This window comes from Panthera uncia, chromosome F1 (assembly GCF_023721935.1).
Source record: "Panthera uncia isolate 11264 chromosome F1, Puncia_PCG_1.0, whole genome shotgun sequence".
Classification (NCBI taxonomy): domain Eukaryota; kingdom Metazoa; phylum Chordata; class Mammalia; order Carnivora; family Felidae; genus Panthera; species Panthera uncia.
Window position 1 is genome coordinate 67,393,054 of NC_064813.1, and position 19,031 is coordinate 67,412,084.

The 19,031-nt window shown below is 48.6% G+C and overlaps 1 protein-coding gene across 1 annotated transcript in view; it reads right to left on the reverse strand.

Annotated features, from left to right (window-relative positions):
• Window positions 1-16,088, reverse strand: part of INTS3 (integrator complex subunit 3) — a 37,617-nt gene extending 21,529 nt beyond the window's left edge. The window contains 6 exon segments of the mRNA XM_049634997.1: window positions 841-925; window positions 1,120-1,233; window positions 6,350-6,421; window positions 6,423-6,434; window positions 7,823-7,906; window positions 15,941-16,088. Of these exon segments, the coding sequence (XP_049490954.1) occupies window positions 841-925; window positions 1,120-1,233; window positions 6,350-6,421; window positions 6,423-6,434; window positions 7,823-7,906; window positions 15,941-16,084 (511 nt within the window). The 5' untranslated portion in view covers window positions 16,085-16,088.
• Between the last annotated feature and the right edge of the window lie 2,943 nt (window positions 16,089-19,031).

Below are 19,031 nucleotides of genomic sequence, written 5' to 3' on the forward strand. Positions count from 1 at the left end.
TCTCTGCCCTTCCCTGGCTCATGCTCTCTCTCTGGACCCTCCCTTGCTTGTGCTCTGTCTCTCTCAAAAATAAACATTAAAAAAAAAAGAAAAAAAAAGTCAGTGTCCACATAGTCACATATCACACAGGGTAAGGTTTATGCACATCAAAACAGGAGCACCAGGGTTACAGACAATCTTAAAGAGGAAGCAAGGAACCAATGGGAATGAGGAGATAGCAAAGCAGGGTCCTTTTTAAACAAACACATGTGATTTGGGGAGAAGAGGCAGCATGGACAAGCCTCTTGGATATTCAGTGACTCGGACTGATGTCACTGCTGCCAATGAGATAATAAAACCTAAATGTCAGGGTCTCTCCAGTGACATAGTTCTTTCCTCAAACCGGTCCCATCAGATGTCATAAATATTTGGAAGCAAGAGTTTGGAATGTGGAGGTGGAACCAAGGAAGATACCTGGGTTTCTGAAAGCATACAATGTCACGGGAACAAATCATCTGCCCTCCCCTCTCTTCCCATTCCTTCCAGATCCTTCCTGATCCAACATGCCTTGAAACCCCAGAGTAAGGACTGGCCAAATCAGGCCAACTATTCTACATCATGCCCTGAGTTTGGCAGGAAGGAAAACAAGGCAAGGCAAGACGTATTGCTTCAAGAGACCCCCCCGCCCTGTGATTTTTCCATTGCTTTCTGCATAATTGTGTGGCCGGAAGAGGCCTGTCTCAGGAGAAAACAGTCCAGGCAACCTAGGAACTGAAACCCCAAGGCCCTTCACTGTCCTCTACAGCCTGCACCTAGCCTCTGGGCTCCTCTCTCTCCTTTCCACCCTTGCCATCAACTCACCAGCAATCTGCTTCATGAACGTCATGCACACACCGTCAGCTCCCAGAACCGCACTCTTCACTAGTTCCCGCACCAACCACACCAACTAAAAGGGAGAGGAGAAGACGGATGAAGAGAAGGGCCTGCAAATTTGAGGAAAGGGTGAATCCAACCACGTTACAGTTTAGGTGTACGAAGGCAGGGCATGTTATCCCCGATTCCTCTGTCCCTTCTCTTTAAGAGGGGATCCAAACTCTAGCATGTCTTTGAGCTGGATCTCTCTTTCCTTCCCGGCCTTACCTGAGTACGGCAGGTATCCTGCAGCTTCAGGTACTTCTCCATAAGTATCTGGTTGATCTTGTTCAGGACAATATTCATGCCGTCGCGACTCACCAGAGCCAAGTCCCGGTAACACTGTGAGAAGCAAGGTCGTGAGCAGCCGGCAGGCTGAGGACAGGCTCCCCCCCCCCACCTTAAATACCACTCATGGGATTCAAGTGGCCCCTGTGGATGCTGCCCTTCCACAGGGCTCCTCCACCCCAACCCCACCCTGGCCCTGTCACACACGGTGGGAAAAGGAATGCAACTACTCTCCGAGAAGGCAGAAAAGCCTCCTAGGAAAGGCTCCTTGACCCCCCATGTCTCTTCTTAGAAACTGTCACCCTGTTCCATGCCACAAGCTGAGCAAAACCAGGTGGAGGCCGTCTGCTTTTCATCTGCCAGTGAAAGGTCACTGCAGGATGGGTTTGGTTGAACAGACCAGAAAGGATCTCAAAGAGGTTTTTAGACCTGTATTGACTCAGCCAGATGAAGCAAAGGGCTAGGAGCATTAGGGTAAAGGATCCAGGGACCAAGGCCCCAGAAAGAAAGGGCAGGACCAAACTGAACTTCTTTAATTAAACATCATTCTTCTTTTCTCTGGACTGCCCTTTGCTCTGCCAAGACTGAAAAAGGAGGGGTCCTTAGGTGCACCCAGCCCTGGGAGAGGTGAGGCAGAGTACGCCAATCTTTGAATGCTCCTGCTCCCCTTCCTGAGAGCGTTCTCACCTCTCTCTAGAGAGAGCAGACTCCCAGAGGAAGGCCTCAGGAGGCCTCACTACCCACTGAGCTCCAGGCTGTCAGGGTCTCAGCACAAAGGGCACCTTGGAAACATACCTCCTACCTCGGAAAGCCAGTGGCATCAACAACGATAGCAAATATGCTAAGCTAACGTGCACTGACACTGTGCTCCGTATTACACATATGGTTGCATTTGAATCCCGTAACAACCCTCTGAAATAGGTGCTACCAGCTCTGTTCTTACAGATGAAGAAAGAAACAGGTACAAGGGAGTAAAGTAACTTGCCCCAGGTCACTGAAGAGACAGAAGAAGAGCCAGAATCCAAGTCCAGGCAGTCCCGCTCTAGATTCCATGCTTGTCACACCTCTCTGCCAGTGCTAGAAATAGCTGCGAGAAGAGGCTACTGGGGAGGGAGGTGAGGACCTAAGGTGGCTGTGAGACAACCACATCCCTAAGCTCTTTCACCCTCAGTGTCCGGAAGGGAAGTGCTCCTCCTGCGCTCCGGCCTTGATATAGGAGGGACTCCTGAGCCCTTAGCTACTGTTACTTCCTCCGGCCTCTACGGCCCGTAAGTCAAACGACTGATCTGATAAAAACACCAACGCTTCAAGATCCCTCCTGTGCCACAACTTTTCATACCCTTTTCATTCCCAAAGGAGAATTTAATTATCCTCTGACTCCATCTGAGATCAAAAAGTACAAGCAAAAGGGAGGGCGCCAGGGTGGCTCAGCCGGTTAAGCGTCCGACTCTTGATTTTGGTTCAGGTCATGAGCTCGTGGTTCTTGGGATGGAGCCCCATTTTGGGCTCTGCATCTCCTTCAGTCTCTGCCCCTGCCCCATGCACATGCGTGTGCATGCACGTACGTACTCTCTCTCAAAAATAAACGCTAGCAGTAAAAAAACAAGAAGTACAAGCAAGCAAGGGAATAATTAATTAATGGATAAGGGAACCCAGTGAGCTACTGTCAATGTGGTGGTTGGTAAACGGTGCTTCTGCCCTGGAGCCTCCCTGCCCTGGAGGTGTGACTTACAGGCTGGGCACAGAGGAGGAGGGAGACAAAGGCAGAGGAAGATCCATGTCAGGACAGACAGAGACCAGAGTCACCAGAGAGGAGCCCTGTCTGTTCCATAAAGAGCAGAAGTGCAGAAGAGACCCGGGACAGGGAAGGAGGACAAGTTTCTCAGGAGACACAGGGACAGATGAAGACAGAAGATCCTGTCTGCCTGATCCCATGTGCCATGTGGGGCCTTACCAACCACACTGTTGCTAACACATGCAGCTGAGCAGCAGGGCACCCCTTCCGGATGCTGTCAGTTGCCTCACCAACCCCTGTGCCAGTTTTCTGACTGGCTTGGAAGAGAAGTAGATGGGGGAAAAAAACCCAAAACAAAACTCAGTGGGGACCAGAGAAGAGAAGCAGAGAGTCTCAGAAGAAAGGAAAGGTGACAGGATGGCACGGAGGCAGCACTTGTGCCCCAGACCCTCCAGGCTGGGCCCAGGCAGCCTCCAACCCACCTTCTTAACCGAGAACTACCAAGGCCTGGGTCCTTGACTCTGAGGAAGAGAAACTGCCACACCCTCCCCTATCACCTTCACCTCCTAACTGCTAGTGCCTGCCTACTCAGCCTCCTACACCCCCCAACCCCTGAGCCAGGCCTGCTCCCAGCTGTTCCGTTCAGACATCAAATAGGAAACAGATACACTCAAAAACTATAAACATAAGGGCTGCCGAGAGGGCAGATGAAAGCTAAGGTACAAGTGGAACAAAACCCACCCCATACATACTCCACTCTGCACCCAAAGCCAGCCTGCTCTGTCCTTAACCGAGAGTTCTTGTTTACCTGCTCAACCCGCCCTTGCTGCGCCCACTAAGAAGTCCCAGAGGGCTGGCCCTCACGTCTGCACCGGCCTGCCACCTGCCAGCAATGACTGAGGCTCTTCATTCAGCTCCTGCTTTCCCAGAGCAGATTTCTAATGTGCTCAAGACTCAGTGTCTACTACCAACCTCTCCACCACCCCTGCCTCCCATCTCTCGGCCTGTGAAGATCCAGGAGCCAAATCTCCACCCTATCCTGAGGTTTCTGGTCCAGAGACAGAATTAACCGCAAGCAAACCCTTAGAAAACACACCCCTTCTTTTACGCTGATGCCTAAAACAATGCATCAGAGTCCGTCCTCACCAGTAACTCCGACTTGAAACTTCCTCAGGACAGAAGGATTTCACAAGATAATCACCCTTTTAGGGAAAAGGACCAAAGCACCTCAGAAACATGCCACACATTCTTCCCATGCTCTGACCTGGTTCAAGGTCTCTCAATGAGTCACTACCTGCTAGCTCCTCATTTCCCTAAAACCATGTCTTCTGACCCCCCCGATTCCACCTACTCTGTCTGAAGAGCCTTGACCCAGTGGCCTGTCAGCCTAGGATGTTCCAAAGAGGGGATTTACTTGGAAACGGCTAGCACGTGAACACCATCCTGGTGCAGCTGTCAAACAGCTTGAGACCCAAGGCAGGAAGGATCTGGGCCACCCTCATGAGGCTGTCCCAGGGCAGAAAGAAGACAAAGTGCTCTAGCCCTTTGCCATGTCTAGACAGCCAAATTCATGACATAATGAGCATTTATGATGCAGAGGCCTATGGCCTTTCACTGTCAGGCTAGGCAAAGAGCTGAAAATACCACGCACACCCTGCCCCCTTCACTGAGGTTTACTCATTTACCCTAGCTGATTCCAATCCCACCTGAAACCAACAAAAAAAACCCAGCAGACTGGACAAATTTGCACTGAGGTGACTGCACAAGGCTTTAACTGTATTTATAAAAGCCCACATAAGAGAAAACAAAACCTTAACCCCAACCGCTTCACCCCCGTCTCTGCCAACAATTTCTTTAAAATTGAGCAGCTAGACCGGGTCACGTTACTGTTTATAACCACTAAATTGGAGACATCCATTTGTCTTCAAGGGTCTGGATGATAAATCCAGTATGAAAATGAAATGCCAATTTAATTCAACAAGGTTCCAGCTCAGAAGTGGCCTGGGACGCCAAGGACCTGTGAGTACACACTGTTCTTCCACGTTACACACACCCTGGATTGACTCCAGGTGGCATCGGTGGAGTACGGACACATCAGGGTGCCGGGCTCACAGGTCCTTCCCCTGAGGTTAATTCAAGCCGCTACGCCAGAGGGCTGTGGGCACCCTGTCCTTGTCCCTGATGAGGATTTTCTTTGGTACTCCTTGAACAAATGACAATGTCTCTGTCCTCTAATTACCTTATAGGTAACCTGGGAGTGGTTTGGAAAGAAGGGACAGAGCCACCAACCTCATATGGCTTTTGAGAAGATTAAATGAGATCCCGTCTGGATAGAGCCCAACAGAGCGCCGGGCACAGAGCATGTGTTTCCCCATGTTCAAGGAAAGGCCAGTAAGAACACTGAGTGTCCCCACTCCAAGCTCCTCTTCTCTTAGTATCATAGAGTCACTGCTAGACACCAGACATACCCTTCTAAACCACGGTCCCAAGACTCAAAGGACACAGAACTGCTGCAAAGGGGAATTCTGTAGAGGCAAAAGACAGAATTTTGTCGCTTTTTTAATTAAAAAAAAAAAAAATTGTTTTTAACATTTATTCACTTTTCAGAGTGAGAGACAGAGCGCAAGCAAGGGAGGGGCAGAGAGAGAGGGAGACACAGAATCCGAAGCAGGCTCTAGGCTCCGAACTGTCAGCACAAAACCTGACACGGGGCTTGAACCCATGGATTGTGAGATCATGACCTGAGCCGAAGTTGGACGCCCAACCAACTGAGCCACCCAGGCGCCCCTTGCTACTTTTTTAAATGAAAGAATGGAATCCGAAGAGATCACCCTGCCTAATCCCTGACCCCAAAGAAGGATCCCACTTAATCCATTTCACCTAAAGGAGACTCTTCTGTGAAGACCCCAGACTAGTTTTCACACAGTACTCGTAAGGAAGTCTGGCCCCAGTGGGCTCCAGGGTTCTCTTGGCCACTATGCTATTGTTGCACCAATTGTCAGCATCAAGCTGTTAGATCCTACTGATGGCAGTGTTAAGCCTTTCTGTTCACTTTCCAGTGACAGACCCTGCAAAGTACTGGGTAAAAACTCTCAATGGACCTGACTGCACTTGCTCGCTTCTCTTCTCTGGACTAAGTCCCGACTCTCATAACCTTGACCATCACTCTACAACATACAACTCTTCAAATGCTTTTCCATTGTCACAAATGCCTTTTCTTGCCCTTTAGCTTGAAAATCAAGACATAGAGAAAGGATCGGAGTCAGAGAATGACTAATTCACTGAGAGTAAAACAGGAGCTGTATGCATATCTGGAGAACAAGGTGATCCAGCTCTGGCCAAGAGGACTGGCACTATGTCAGCTAACCGTAAGTTCCACCATATCCCCAGATTCTACCTGAGGAGAGTTTGTGAGTTCAGAGCAGGGAGTCTTACCTTCTGAGCTTGGGCGGGTTCGGTGAGGACAAGGGTGAAGAGGCCCAGGCAGATTTCCTCATGCTGGGGGGGGGCCTTTGCACACCTGGGACATGAGGAAGGAAAATAACTAGTTGTCACTCACAGGAGAAAAGTTCTTGAATACAGTTTCTCCCAGAAAACTTGGATAATCTGTAAAGGAGAATCATCAACTCTTCTACCTGATGATTTCCTTCTCCTAAAAGTGATAAAGCATGTGTTTCAGGAGAGAGGTGGAAGGAAAGGACAGACCCTTATTGCCTTCTCCGAGGCTTAATACAGGCCAGCATTTAAAATGGGAAAAAGGGGCACCTGGCTGGCTCAGTCAATGGAGTATACAGCTCTTGATCTTGGAATTGCGGGTTCAAGCTCCACACTGGGTGCAGAGATTACTTAAAAATAAAATCTTGCAGGGGCGCCTGGGTGGCTCAGTCAGTTGAGCGTCCAACTTGGGCTCGGGTCATGGTCTCGTGGTCTGTTGAGTTTGAGCCCCGCATCAGGCTGTGCTGACAGCTCAGAGCCTGGAGCGTGCTTTAGATTCTGTGTCTCCCTCTCTCTCTGCCCCTTTCCTGCTCATGTTCTGTCTCTCTCTGTCTCAAAAATAAATATAACCATTAAAAAAAATTAAAATAAATAAATAAATAATAAAATAAAAATTTTCAGGGTGCCTGGGTGGCTCAGTTGGCTGAGCATCCAGTTTCAGCTTAGGTCATGATTTCACAGTTCATAAGTTTGAGCCCCACGTCAGGCTCTGTGCTGACAGCTCAAAGTCTGGAGCCAGCTTTGAATCCTATGTCTCCTTCTCTCTTTGCCCCTCCCCTGCTCACATTTTGTCTCTCTCTCTCTCTCTCAAAAATAAACAAACATTAAAAAAATTTTTTTTAATAAAGTAAAATAAAAATTTTCAAAAAATAATAAATAAAATGGGAAAAAAAATCCTACTGTACCACCTTTACCAGACCTTAACAGCCTTCAGTAGGAAAGGAGGAAGCTGCAAAGTCATTCATGGAGTAATAGGCCTTGGGCAGGTCACTGAACCTCTGGTATTTTTAAGGAGAAGCCATAACAAAAATATTTTGCTATAAATAAAAAGGAAATACTAAGCATTCACTATGTGCCAGGAATTACTCTAAGACCTTTACATGTACTATTTAAAATCCTTTCAACCTCACAGATTAGGAAATGTAAAGGATCAAATATGAGAGAATAATTTGCAAAGACAAAAAAGTCACTACAGAAGTAGGAGTTATTTTTAAAAGCTATTTAAAGACACCTAAGTTCCAAGAGACAGATTCCCACAGTAAGACAGAGAAGAGAGAGGAGCTGGGAAGCCTGGTTCAGGGAGCTGAGACATTCAGTTCTGTCCCTCATGCCCAGCCACAAAGTGCTGTATCTTCTGGATCATGTCTCACAGCTCCCGGAGCAATGGAAGTGGGGCGGGGGGCATATACTTACGTGGGCGTTGAGGGCATCGTTGGCCTCCCTCTCTGAGACACCAGCAGTCATCGATGTCACAATGCTCATACATCTTTCTAACCTCTGCGAAGGGGTGAGAAAAAGTTCAGAGTGTGTCATACCACCACCTGCAAAGTATTTCTGGCCCCAAAAAGTTTTCAAGAAACTTAAACCTCATCATACCTCTAGCTCTAACTACCAGTTTACAAGTAAAGTCACACGGGGGTATAATCAGCAAACCAGAGTGTGGAAACCATGACCGGCAATCTGGTTCTTTAACATAGAAACTGCAAGGAAAAAAAAGCAGGGAGGGAGAAACCCATGTACTAAAAGAGATTTAAGACCATAGCCCATTGAAAGGCACCTGGCTGGCTCAGTCAGCTCAGCATGCGACTCTTGATTCTCAGGGTCATGAGTTCAAGCTCCACCTTGGGTATAGAGCTTACTTAAAAAACAGGGGCGCCTGGGTGGCTCAGTTGAGCATCCAACTTCAACTCAGGTCATAATCTTGCAGTTCGTGGGTTCAAGCCCTGCATCGGGTTCTGCGCTGACACCAGGGAGCCTGCTGGGATCTTCTGTCTCCCTCTCCCTCTGCCCCTCTCCTGCTCTCTCTCTCTCTCAAAAATAAATATTAAGAAAAAATTATAGGGATGCCTGAGTGGCTCAGTCAGTGGAGGGTCCGACTCTTGATTTCAGCTTAGGTATTGATCTTGCAGTCTTAAGATGGGGTCCCACATCAGGCTCCACACAGAGCATGGAGCCTGCTTGAGATCTTTCTCCCTCCCTCCCTCCCTCCTTCTCTCTCTCTCTCTCCCTCCCTCCCTCTGCCCCTCTCCCCTGCTTACATTCCCGCTCTCTTAAAAAAAAAAAAAAAATCCTAGCCCATTGAATAAAATAAGAATCCACTGATATGCACATAACAACTAGATGAAAAGGGAAAGCTCTTTGACAGTGCAATGCTAGCTGATAAATGCATTAGGAATGACTGAGTCAGGCAAATATCATCAAGGGGTGCTAAAACCAGAGGTGAAATTATGCAAGACGCTATTTACTTGGGTTCAAAAATACTTAATTACAAAGGGAAAAGAGTAACTACAGGAAATTCTAGAGGATATACCACCTTAACAAAGTGATCAAAGTCAACATCCCCAGTAAGGAGACAAACTGACGACACCACATGCCTCAACAGGGTGCACTGAAAAGGCTAGAACAGCACTTGTACAGTTTTCTGTCCCAAAATGCATTATCTCAATCTAATCATGAAGAAATTTCAGACAACCCAATTTGAGAGATATTCTACAAAATAACTGATCTGTCAAAAGCGTTCAAGGTTGTGAAAGACAAAGACAGACTAAGAATCTGCCTCAGATTAAAGAATTAAAGACAGAGTGCACCTAAATGCCACTTGTGGTCCTGGACTGCTATAATGGACATTGTTGGGACAACTGGGAATACCGCAGTATGTTCTATGACAGTAACAGATCTATGCTAAATGTTCTGATCTTGACGACAGAGCAGTGGTTATGTAGCTGAAGATCTCTGTTCTTAGGAAATACAGAATGAAGTGTTTAGACCCTGAGTGGTGTCGTGGCTGCAACTTACCGTCAAAAGGTTAAACAATAATATGTATACAGACAAATGTTAATAATCGTTGAATAATTTGGATGAAAAGTATATGGGAATTCTATGTATTATAACATTTCTCTAAGCTTTAAATTTTAAAATAAAAAAACTTAAAAATTAAAGAAATGGGCACCTGAGTGGTTCAGTTGGTTAAGTGACCAACTCTTGATTTCAGCTCAGGTCAAGCTCACGGTTCATGGGTTTGAGTCCCACGTCAAGCTCTGCACTGACAGTGTGGAACCTGCTTGGGATTCTCTCTCTCTTTCTCTCTCTCTCTCTGCCCCTCCCCTACTCATGCTGTCTCTGTTTCTCTCAAAATAAATAAACTTAAAAAAATTTAAAATAAATACCCTTAAAAATTAAAATAATTTAAAAAATAAAGCGTATCAATCAAATGCAACATGTGGTCCTTGTCTGAGTACTGACTTGAACATACCAATTATAAAAAGGAGTTATGAGACAACCAATTTGAACAATTAATATTTTATTGTTAAAAAAATTACTATTAATATTTTTAGGTATGACACTGAGGCTATACTTAAAAAAAAACAACACAAAAACCCAAACTTTCCCTCACAGACATATGAAGTATCTACAGATGAAATTATTTATCTTGGATTTGTGTCAAAATAATCCAGAGATTGGGGGGGGAGATAAAACAAGATTACCAGGGACTGATAAGTATGGAAGCAGTGATGGCTCCAGGGGAATTCTACTGTTCTGCTTTTTAAGGTTTGAAATGTCCCCCCAAAAAGTTAAAAACAAATTTTATTTTTACTATTATTATTTTTAATCTTTTTAACATTTATTTAATTTTGAGAGAGAGACAGACGACCATGAGCCGGAGAGAGGCAGAGAGACAGAGGGAGACACAGAATCCGAAGCAGGCTCCGGGCTCCGAGCCGTCAGCACAGAGCTTGATGTGGGGCTCAGACTCACGGACCGCGAGATCGTGACCTGAGCCGAAGTCGGACATTTAACCGACTGAGCCACCCGGGCGCCCCAAAACAAATTTTAAAAAATGAGTGTGAGGAAAGAAAAGGACTAATGGAGAAAAGGCCAAGCTCGTGCCCGAGGCTCTGGTCAAACAAAGGTGGGGACAGCTGCATCAAAGTCCACCCAAGAGCTACTCTAGTTTCAGAGGCCAACTCTAACATGGCACGCGCTCAACATTCTAAGACCTTAGTCACTACTTCCTGTTCTGAAGAAGCATTTAATACTAAATACTGAGAAGATATTGATAAACGTATCTCATATTAAATCAGTGAGCCTCTCCATTATCACCACCTAACTTACTTCCTGAGTCTTTTAAAACTGGATCTTGGGGCACCTGGGTGGCTCAGTCGGTTAAGCGTCCGACTTCAGCTCTGGTCATGATCTCAGGGTTCATGAGTTTGAGCCCCGCATCCAGCCCTGTGCTGACAGCTCAGAGCCTGGATCCTGCTTCAGATTCTGTCTCTGGCTCTCTCAGCCCCTCCCCTACACACGCCGTGTTGTCTCTCTCAAATTTAAATAAACATTTAAAAAATAAAAAAAATTAAAAAACAAAACAAAAACAAAAACCTTTATCTTGAGGACTAACCCAAAAACTATTTAAGGAAAACCAATTCCCAATGATGGTGATGCTGGCAAAATGGACAAGGGCAGGCAATTTACTTCCCCTGATCCTAGAAGTCATTACAAAGTGTCTTGCTGACAAGTGGCTGCGTGGCAAGCACTGTGAGGAACCATGAATAAGGACAACGGAAAGGGGTGTAGGAACGAAAGGTAATCATGTGTCTCCCTCGACAACCATCCTAAGTTTGCCTACATGCATCCCTGACTAAGAGCACACAGGTTGGCACAGAGAACTGTGTTAAGGCAAGGAGCTCCCACAGCCACAACACTTCAACCTAAATCAGGCCTAAAGTCCTTCATATCTGAAGGTAGGACAACTTCACTGCCCATCAGGTCTGACCGGCCTCCAAATTAGGTCAGATCAGCAGGCTCAGCCTTAGCAGACAGCACCTGTGTACTTGTGAAAAGGAGCCGTGAGATCACATGAAAACTGAGCTGTGAGATCCATTATTTCTCAGTCCAGCTCCCGCATGATAAGGAGAAGGAAGGAGAAACAGGTGAATTTTCCCTTTTTAAAATATATCCCTCTGTAAGATAGTTACCAATGGCTGGAGAATCCGTTCCGCCAGCTGCTAAACCCTGCTTACCCAGCCCAGGTGAACGGGCAGCACAGCACCCTAAGGCTCCAGATATTACTTCCTGCTCAAAGGAAGAAGATTCTGCTGAATCATCAGCGATGCAAGAGAAGTCAAACGGCAGCTAACTAACAGGTAAACTAACAAGCACGGTATAGAAGAACCCCCTCACTACCCGCCTGCCTTAAGCCAATCTTGGGTGAGTTCCTTAGCCTCTCTAAACCCTGGTTTTCGATCTGAAAAATAGAAAAAGCCCTGTATCACAAGGTTGTTCTGAGGATCACACAAGACAAGCATGCAGCCTCAGTTAAATTATCACCTGTTCCATTTGTGAAAAAGCTCAGCAACTACACAACCCCATCTATGAAGACCAGACCACGCCCCGATCTCCTGCTACTTCTTCTAATGGCATGTGTTTAAAGACTCCTGAAAACTGAGCCCTCCTACTACAGGACACGGATAAGTCCCTAACAAGGCTGTACAGGTTCCTCTCCTAACCACTCTCTGTAAACTTGTGCCTTCCAGTAAAGGGTAGGGGAGGTGGGAGGAGGCCTGACTGACGGGCCCAGCACCAAGACCCTCACGCAAAGCTGGATACACAGCCCTAGGGGCTTGGCTATGTTTCCGGCTATGATGTAACCACAGAGACCTTGGACAGAACCAGGTTTCTCTAGGCCCCTCCTTGATGTTCTAAGCTCCACTCAGAGGCTTGAGTCAGTTCTATGGGTCACTGCCCAGTCAAAAACAAAAGTGGCCTCTTGGAACACGGAGGCCCAGTTAAGGATGTAGGAAGTGGGAGAGTCCAGAATTTGGATGCATGGATAAAAGCAATGAGGAAAGAAATGCGGGCCCCAGTCCTTTCCAGGCACAGAAATATAAAAGATCCTGCTCTTCCCAAACTACAGAAATTACTTTTTGCAACAGAGATGGGAGAATGAACTACAAATCATTGGGAGTGACAGAAGGACCACACCCCCTCAAAGAGGGCCACAGAAGTCAAATGCCTACTGCCAAGTAGCAATACCCTGTCCTCTACAATCCCCCAGAGGCCCCTGGTAAAGACGGAATCATACATGCAGTTTCCAACAATTGCTGGCAGAGTGGCTCTGTTCAGAGTAAGCCCTCCGTGACAGCACCTCAGACTGCTGAGTAAGTAGTTACCATCTCTAGGAGCATCTGAAATGATTTTTCTAGTACTAAGACGACCTGACCATGTTCTCCATGACAGCAGCAATAGATGGAGTGGGGGCGGAGTGGGGGGAGGCCTTCCAAGCTGCCAGTACACCTGAAGCTTGAGACTGGAGTCAGAGAGATCCCTCTAACCTCCCAGTTTCCCTTCCCTCAGAAAGGTGAACATATAGTCTGGTCAAAACGTATATATTAAATACTGCTCTCTTACGGGAAGTCTGTGGCCCTGAAAGACGAGATTCCACTGCCTTTAGGAAAAGAAGATATGGTCCAACCTACCAAATCCCCGAGGGCCCACATTAGGAAAGTTACTGAGTAAGCTGCGTTCCAAGTATTCTACAGCCAAGAGTCACTTGTGAGTGACATGAGGGTCTTAGGAGAAAACACGAGAGATGACTCAAAGCCAGTTCCCTGGAGTTTTCACAGACAGGGTCATGAACTGTTCCTCGGAGCCCACCTGGCGGGGATGCACCTCCACCTACCCCTAACCCTAAGGCCTGTCTGTGGCTAGGAGGGGGTGCTGGCTTGTGACCTATAGCCCTGCTCCCAGCCTGACCTCAAAGCGGACAAGGTCCTTCCTGGTGAGGGATGCCCAGGAACCTCATGTTCTACACGCCTCCCATTTTTGGCACTATCTTTATCTCATTCCCCAAACTGAAATGGGATGGGCAAGAATTTCCCCTTCAAAGAGAGGGACAGAGCCGAAGAGAAGAAAGGAGCCAACAGTGTCCCCGGGGAGGAGTCGCGGCTCTTGCCTGGGATGCGCTTCGGCAGTGTCTCATACTCCAGGACACTGGAGGCCGTTCCTCATCACATCCAGCTGTAAGGACCCCAGCCTCTTCCCTGCCTTCACCAGGTTTTTGCGGGGATCTGTCATTTTTGTTTTTCACCTATGGGTGCGCTATCTCCACCTTTAGAGGATAAGCTCTTCCAGGCAGATTTGGGCCTCCCTCATCCTGTCTTATTCCTATCTGACTTGGCACACGGGAGGCATGCATAGGTAGGAAACTACCTCTGTGTTCCTGGGCGACAGGTGGGCCTGTGATGGAAAACAACCACACTGAACAGAGACCTGTCAATCAACACCAGGTCTTGATAACTTCTGTGTGCAGAAGAGACCCATGGGGAGACCCAGAGGAAAAAGCCAGGAAGTCTTGTCCTCAGAGACACTCTTGTCCAGTGAGAACCACACACGTGGGTTAAAAACAGTGGCAAGGCTTGCTGGAAAATTCAAATGCAAAGGGCAAAGGCCAAGAAGGAAAGGGGGGAGCCAAGGCGTGCTGGGAAACATCTACAGCACAAAGGATAGGAGGAAAAGAAGAAAGACCCTCCCTCCCCCTTCTCTCTGGAAACAGCTGAAAGTTCACTCTGTCCAAAACAGCACAAATAAATGAATAAATACTTCCTCTCTTTTATGGTCCCCTCCTGCCACATCACTGAGTCTAGCAGCAAACACACCACTGTTCAGAACAGGATGCCATACTACCCTGTAGTACAAACTAGCAGAGGCAGGATGAGCCCTCTCGCAATCAGGATGGGGAATAAACAGATTTTCATCCAGCCCTTGAGGTCTTTTCCCCTCCACCCAAACTGGTGGAGGGATCAAAGGCAGTCAACTATTTTCCTTCTACAATTCTAGAGCCGCAGTGCCACAACAGACATCTCAAAAAATACTTTGACAATGACAGTGGCTCCTTCTAAAGAAGTGGATAATTCAAAGCGCCAGACAATCCTAAAGTCATTTTGGTTTTGAGAATACATTATTTTTAGAAGCATTGTTCACGTTCCTAATTATATCTACCTTAGCTCAGAAAAGCAACAGCAGAAAAGCTGGATTTATCTAAAAGCACTCAGAATTATGGGGGAGAAGCATGATGGGAAACCAGCCTGCGTGCAGACACTGGCTAGGTGGGTAACCCCCAGAGTTCTACCCAGCCACCTTCTGTGTGTATGTTCTCCCATTTTGTACCTAAACCAACATGTTTTTCAAATCGAAACTATGAATTCCACGTAACTGCCTGCCCACCCTCTAGTATCTGATAAAGGGCAGTGAGGCAATGACAAACTTAGAAGCAGGGAAATGGCCAGGGAAGAGCCAGACCCTGCTCATGCACTCATCCTATCCCAGGACAACCACTGGGTTCAATGTATTAGGTCTTACAAACAAAACAGTTCGGCAATCATGTCTCAGTTCTGGGTCTCACACTCCTAAGCAGGTCTCTACCCAAGTAGCAGTGCAAAGGGATACACGATTAACCCTGGGTTGTCAGGACAAGGCAAGAGGAACAAGGGAGATGGGGGGAGTAGCTGGTAGTCTAGAATCCCCATTCAGGTCCACAGCATCACCTCAGCGTACCCCCTTTCTCAGCACCCTTGTGTGGTTCCTATCTAGTCCTGTTCTGTATGTATGTATGTATGTATGTTTTTTAAGATTTTATTTTTAAGTCCTCTCTACACCCAATGTGGGGCTCCAACTCACAACCCTGAGATCGAGAGTCTCATCCTCCACTGTCTGAGCCAGCCAGGCGCCCCAATCTGGTTCTGAAGGACAGTCCCCTAAGTCCCATTCACCCCCTCACTGCCCTGCTGCAGTTGACGGTATCCAACTAAACGTTACTCACTAGTCCCTAGGTCTTCGCTCATTCTAAATGCCCAGTTAACATCACCGTCAACCGACTGTGTCTACCGGAAGCATTACCTAACAGGCTCCAAAGCCTGCTGCAAACTCCTATCAGCCCCCCAGACACCTACACACACACACACACACTTCTCAACCCAATATATGACCTAAATCCAAAGCAGGGTAAACATTAAGACTAGCTGTGGTCTGTGCGTGGAAAGGAATGTCAAAAATAAACTCGGTAGATCAGGACGGTGTTTCCCTCCCTCATCAACACCCCCCCCCCCATTTTCATCCTAGTGACTGCTGTTGCTATGACTACCTGTTCAGGAAGTTGGCCCACGCTCCTTCCTTCAGGAGCAGGAAGTCTGGAGCAGTGTTTGTGCTGCCTCAGAAAAGCCCTGAAGGCCTCCTCCCCGACCCCCCGACCCGCATCCGCTCCAGAACCCCTCCTCAACCCAATTTCTTAACTCCCTTCCCCACCCCCACACCTACCTCCTCTAACTCATCCTTGGCATCCAAACTGGTTGAAAGTAGCAGCCTCCCCCCTCCTGGGGCTCCTGCTCCCGCTCCTCCTCCACCTCCCGCTGCTCCCGAAGCAGCAGCTGCTGCTGCCCCCTTTCCCTTCGGTATCTCCATGGCTGCTGCCAGGAGACGGGAGGAGGCCAGGGGGTGGACGGGTGGGAAGTCCTAGAGACGAGGAACTCTGGGTTGCCAGGACCTGGGGGCAAGAGGGGGGAGTGGGGCAGGGGAGGGAAGGGTCCCTGTCCCGTCCACCCCGCCCTCCTCTGCCAAAGGCCGCTCCCGTGGAGGAGGCGAAGGCGGACGGCCCTCTAGATCCTGTCTCTGCAGTGGCAGTGCTGGGGAAAGGCCGCCAGCTCCTGAGTATGCCGGGGTAGGGGTCTGCACCTACGGAAAGGGAGGGGAGGCTTCCGCCCCTGAAGTGGAAGGGGAGCCCTTTCTGACTTCCGACCCTAAGAGAAACAGGGCAAACCCTCAGTTCCTGCCTCAGGAGGTGGGGGAAAGCGGACTCCTGCCCCTGAAGTAGGGGTAGGAAACCTTCCTGGCTGGTGCCCCAAGGGTTGGGGAGCGAGGCTTCTTGGGATCCGGCCCCCAGGGGTGAGGGTGAGGCAGTGCGCGCTATAGGTGGACACGGAGGACCAGCTTCACCCCACACCACACACAGGCGGCCATGGTGGAAGGGCGGGGGGCGGGGAGGCTGAGGGCGGCGGCGGCGGCGGCGGCGGCGCGGCGGCGGGGAGGGATCGCGGAGGCCGGAAGTGAGGGGCAGCGGTCCAGGCCTCGGCCAATCGCGGCTTCCGCGGTGGCCCAGGGTCTCACAGGAGCCGGTCGACGACGGCCGGTCCGGCTGCCAATGGCAACGAGACCGGCATGATGGACAGCCAGAGCGGCCAATCGCATTCCACGTTTCGCTCGTGGAGGGGGCGGGGGGCGGACGAGACGACTTCCCGGAGGTGGGTGGGCGAGCGAGGCGAGGCGAGCAGGAAGGGAAGCTGCGCCTGCGCGCGCTGGCGGGCGTGCCCTGACGCGCTTGCGCGGAGCCAGCCTCCTTCTGGAGCGTAGGTGGGTGCGGGGGCCTGGCCGCCGTTCCCGCGGAGTCTGCGAAACCCGAGGTCTGGGCGCGAGCAGACGGAGCGGGGCGCTCACCCCGTAAGCAGTGTCAGAGCAAACGTTGTCAGCGGGAGCGGGGCCAGCTCCCACGGCTGAGTTGGCATCGCACAAGCCGCAGGCGTCTGCGCTCACGAGTGCCGTCGTCCCCCAGAGACTGCAGGAAAAGCGCGGGTTCGGCATTAGTCGTCCAGCACTGGCTCCGCAAACGTGGCTGACGGACGGGATCGGCTTCGTGTCCGTCCTGAAGTCGTGCGTGGTCTGGATCCCCGGGGGCGCACCTGTGCTTCCTGGTTCCGTCCTGCGTCCCAGCAGCCTTTCCCGTTTCCCCAAGAGCGCTTTAGGGGTGCCTTCCCGATCCACACGGGAAAACCCATACTCTGCTGGTCATGCTCTCTGTGCAGTGTACACAGGGTTATCTTTGAGAGGAGATTACTTTTTAAAAAGTCTTTATTTTGAGAGCATCGTTCTGGGGCTCGGCATCATGACCCTGAGGTGATGACCTGTGATGAGATCAAGAGTCTAAGGCTTAACTGAGTGAGCCACCCAGGTGCCCCAACTTTTTAAACTGAAAAGCATGGTGCACATGTTACCGATGTGGGAGATAGGCAGAAGGAAATGGCAGAATTAAATTTCCTCATAGCCTGAGGCTCAGTGACCACTACTTGAGGCAGGCAAAGTAAAGTTTCTCCAGGAACTCCCTACAGTCTTAATTTTAATGCTTTGCTAGAGGGAAAACAACCTTAGCTTGACAATAGCTAGGCCTCCAGTGTCCTGGGAGTCTTTAGCATATGGAAGTCTCTTTGGAAACTTCCCATTTGACTTCACCTCCCCCAAATCAGCAGTATATAAGCAGTCACTCCTTACAACCCCAGTGCAGCTCTTCCTGCCCACGTGTCCTGTTCCTGTGTGCTTCAATAAAATTACCTTTTCGCACCAAAGATGTCTTTAATTCTTTCTTGGCATTTGACTCCGTACCCCACCATCACCCCAAAACTTCATCAGTTATCACTGCAGGGGATCCTATTTATTTCCATACTTGTTAGGGCTTAACATTTTAACTCTAAATACACTTGGCATTGAAATGATGTGGGTCATCCCTTCAGTTGGCTCTCGTGGATTCCTTTACTGTATTCATTAACTGTAAGACCTCGGGCAAGTTATTTTGACTTTCTGTAAATTATCCTACCTGTAAAATATAGAAGAAGCAGACTGGCTTATCTCTGAATACTCTTCCAGCTCAGGAAATCTAGTTCTATTTGCCTATGCTTTGGATTCCTTCTAGGTGCAAAGCACTGCATTAGCCACTGAAGAAGTCATTATAATAATGTTACTATGGGCCACTGTGTTACGGAACCAGGCTGGAACTCTGGTGGAAAAACCAGGCAGCACTCGGAGATCTTGGTGGATTGGAGATTTAGTTAACACCGGTGGGCTCAGAGGAGACCGTTTCTCGAAAGATCTGAGCCCTGAATGAAGGGGGAAGGGTAATTTACAGTTGTCACCTTCCACATCTGTGGTGGGTTTTCGCACTCAGCAAACAGGGCAAGAAGAACCGGGAAGAGGGGTCTCTAAGCCAGAGACCAGAGCCTGTTTTAGTTGGCCATCTTATGGTGTAAAACTTTATTCATTTTCCCAACAACTGAAAACGTGGAGATTTATTAGGCGAAGAAAGAAAAGTTAGTTTTAAAACACTACGTTCATGGGGTGCCTGGGTAGCTCGGTTAAGTGACCGACTTTGGCTCAGGACATGATCTCACCAAGTAAATGTAGTGCTTCTTTAAAAGCACCTTACCAAATAAATAAATAAATAAATAAATAAAAATAAAAGCACCTTACATAGGGATGCCTGGCTGGCTTGGTCAGAAGAGTGTGAGACTCTTGATCTCTGGGTTTTGAGTTCCAGCCATATATGTTGGGTGTAGAGATTACTTAAAATCAGAATCTTTAAAAAATA